This window comes from Colobus angolensis, unplaced genomic scaffold (assembly GCF_000951035.1).
Source record: "Colobus angolensis palliatus isolate OR3802 unplaced genomic scaffold, Cang.pa_1.0 Scaffold325, whole genome shotgun sequence".
Classification (NCBI taxonomy): Eukaryota; Metazoa; Chordata; class Mammalia; order Primates; family Cercopithecidae; genus Colobus; species Colobus angolensis.
The window spans coordinates 601088-604338 of record NW_012116544.1 but is presented as its reverse complement, the minus strand read 5'-3'; the positions used below and the strand labels follow the sequence as shown (position 1 = coordinate 604338).

At 52.0% G+C, this 3251-nt stretch overlaps 1 protein-coding gene across 1 annotated transcript in view; it reads left to right on the top strand.

Moving 5' to 3' along the window:
* GFPT2 (glutamine-fructose-6-phosphate transaminase 2) overlaps positions 1-3251 on the top strand; it is a 39740-nt gene that overhangs the window by 25102 nt on the left and 11387 nt on the right. Inside the window, exons 9-13 of the mRNA XM_011951733.1 lie at positions 576-739; positions 2170-2265; positions 2367-2464; positions 2762-2919; positions 3005-3045. Of these exons, the coding sequence (XP_011807123.1) occupies positions 576-739; positions 2170-2265; positions 2367-2464; positions 2762-2919; positions 3005-3045 (557 nt within the window). The remainder of the gene's footprint in view (positions 1-575; positions 740-2169; positions 2266-2366; positions 2465-2761; positions 2920-3004; positions 3046-3251) is intronic.

The window sequence follows — 3251 nt, the reverse complement described above, 5'->3', positions numbered from 1 at the left end:
AAATTGATTATTCTAATTCTATTATTTCTTCGTTACTAGCTGTATCACTTCTTAGAGAAACTTGCCTTCATACAGTGTGTGGTTGTCCTGAAAGACACATTGTTTAGAAAGGCAAGATGAATGCTTTATTCTTTCCCTTCACTACTCAGAATAATGTGTTAGTTCTCGAGTATCCTCCAGAGGTGACATTGTTGGGATCCTGATTTGTTATAAAAAGACAACCATGATTATTGGAGAAACGTGAACGTGCTGAATATTTGATGATATAAAGGAACAACTATTAATTTTAGATATGATTATGGTATTATAGTAGGTTAAAATAGTTTTAGAGCTATATGGTAAAGTGTTTCAGAAGAAATGATATAATGTCTGGGACTGGCATCAAAATAATTGCATGGAGACGGGAGGGAAGAGTGGAGAAGAGGAAGATTCACCTGCAAATCAGTGTTTTCTGTGTGGTGTCTTTGTCCCTCCTGAAATGCCAACGATGTGGCCCCCACGCTTGGGAACCAGCAGGGGCTGCTGCCTTGTAACTGCTCAGGGCAGGGCACTGATGCCCGTTTGCCTTCCCCCAGCGCCATCATAGAGCACACCAACCGCGTCATCTTCCTGGAGGACGACGACATTGCCGCAGCGGCTGATGGGAAACTCTCCATTCACCGGGTCAAGCGCTCGGCCAGTGATGACCCATCTCGAGCCATCCAGACCTTGCAGATGGAACTGCAGCAAATCATGAAAGGTAGGTGTCCTCTGGAGTCCGTGTGCGGCAGCCTCGGGAGCCGGCGCGTCTGGTGGAGCTCCTGACACTCTCTGCCTGGCCCTAGTAAAGGCTACAGCCCTCCTGCCCTCTGTGGCCACCAGGGTGGGGCTGCAGGTAGCCTGTGGCTTGTACAGGTGAGGGGACATGGGGAGGCTGGCCTGGTGCCTCCAAGCGGGGGCTCTTGTCTGCAGCCAGGCGCCAGCTCCTCCCTACTGGAACTGAGCCTGGTGTGTCTGCTGCTTTCCTTCACCGACTCCGGGGATCACATTCCCACCTGCAGGCATCGTTTCTCCTCTGGGTGGAAGTCTGCAGGTCTGGGGGGTTGGGGGTACACCTTCTCCCTACAAGCAGAGCCTGTCTGTCTGCACCCACTTCCGTCCCCTACAACCTCTACCCCACAGGGTAGCCTAAGCAAACTTTTAAGAACATGATTCAGCCCCTGTAATCCTCCCGCGGCTCAAGGCCCTCCAGTGGTTTCCTACTATTGTTAGAATAAAATCCAAACTCCCTGCCGCAGCCCACAAACCCCTACACTCCCACCAGAGCTAAAGCCTGGCCCCACCACACCCAACCCTCTATCCCACTGTGCCCCGCCACAGCCCCTGCATTCACTGTTCTTCTCATAGGACTGGTTCCTTTCATTGCCTCCAGCTCCCCTGAAATGTCACCCCCTCAGAGAGTCCCTCTCTGCTCCTGTATCTCCCATGGTCCTTCCCCAACCCCTCCCCTACGGTGGCCACCCCTCATTCCCCTCACTTGTTTCATTTGCTCATCGCACACGTGCCAGGTCATGGACGACAGGCTGGGAGCACTGGTGTGTTGGCGTCATGAGTGTGCGTATCCCCGAGAACACAGCCTGCCTCACCTGTGGGCACCTCCAGAGCATCAGGTGTAGCTGCTGCATCAGGGGCTTGAACACCTGCAGCCTCACTGTCCCGTCAGCACCATCCAGTCCCGCTCAAACCAGAGCCCCAGAAATGCCTGTGTGGCTGGAAAGGTTTTTATTACAGAAACTAGGAGGGTATTTATTAGAAGGAAAATTGCCTGTTTCTTTGGGCCTGCTTAGCCGTACTTTCCTAGCTGGGTGGCTTTTTGGGAGGGAAGCACTTTACTTTCTTTTGGCCTTGCTAAGGGAGCATGGCCCAAAGGGACCAGCCAGGCCATTTGTTACTTGCATGCCTGGGGTAAATCCCTCCCTTCCTCAAGCTGCAGGGTCCAATATGTAAACTAGAGAGAGCCCTGGTCCCTGACCTGCTTCCCTCTGATGGTAGTGAGTGTCAGGCAGGATAATACCTGGGGATGCCTTTGGGAATCTGCAGTAAGCTTTGCAGGAGTTGCTATCACTACTGCATAATGAAAAGCAGTGAAATATAATGAAATTAAAACTGACCAGACATTTATCTGACCAGGTAACTTCAGCGCATTTATGCAGAAGGAGATCTTTGAGCAGCCAGAATCCGTTTTCAATACTATGAGAGGTCGGGTGAATTTTGAGACCAATACAGGTAATTCCTGCACTCAGTGGGGAGGCTCTGCCTGTGCCTAGTCTCAGGGAATGCGGTGACTGTGTCAACTCAACGTTAACACCCTGCTGTGTGCCCTGCAGTGCTCCTGGGGGGCCTGAAGGACCACTTGAAGGAGATCCGACGATGCCGAAGGCTCATCGTGATTGGCTGTGGGACCAGCTACCACGCTGCCGTGGCTGTAAGTGGGACACATGCGTGTGGGGAATCCACAGCAGTCTAGGACCAGACACTGGCCTTCAGTCTGATCACTCATTTGGCCTTCTGAATGTGGCTAAGCCCTCGGACCCATTCCCATGAGCTAGCGTGAGAAATGACACGGAGCCCTTTTATCTTCGAGGTGGCCTGTGGGTGACCGAAGTCCCCTTGCCACCTGGACAGTGAGGTTCCGTGTCAGATACTGACCCTAGAAGCCCAGCTGCCCCATGTCCCTGTCACGCCTGTGACTGACTTTAGTCTCCATGCTTGTTGGCTTCAGACGCGGCAAGTTTTGGAGGAACTGACCGAGCTTCCTGTGATGGTTGAACTTGCCAGCGATTTTCTGGACAGGAACACACCTGTGTTCAGGGATGACGTGTGCTTTTTCATCAGCCAATCAGGTAAGGGACACAGGCAGCGTGGCCAGCCTTGCATCAGGTCAGCTCTGGGCTCTCTCCTCTTCTCCATACATTCAGTTAATTCCTCTGCGTGGCTACCCTGTGCTGCAAACCCGCTCTTGCAGCCGTCATTTGACCCTTAGAGCCGCGGATTGCTGTCGCCATTGTACGGGGAGGGCAAAAGATGTCTAAGGCCATGCAGCCAGGGGGTGACAGAGCTGGGATTGGGCTGAAAATGACGCACATTTGTTTTTCCCCTGCCTCATGGCTTCTCCCTCTTCTTGCCTATCCAAGACTTCAAGGACCACTTACCAAGGTGCTCATAAATGTTTGCTGATTTATGTTAATAGAAAAAACATCTCCTTTAACATT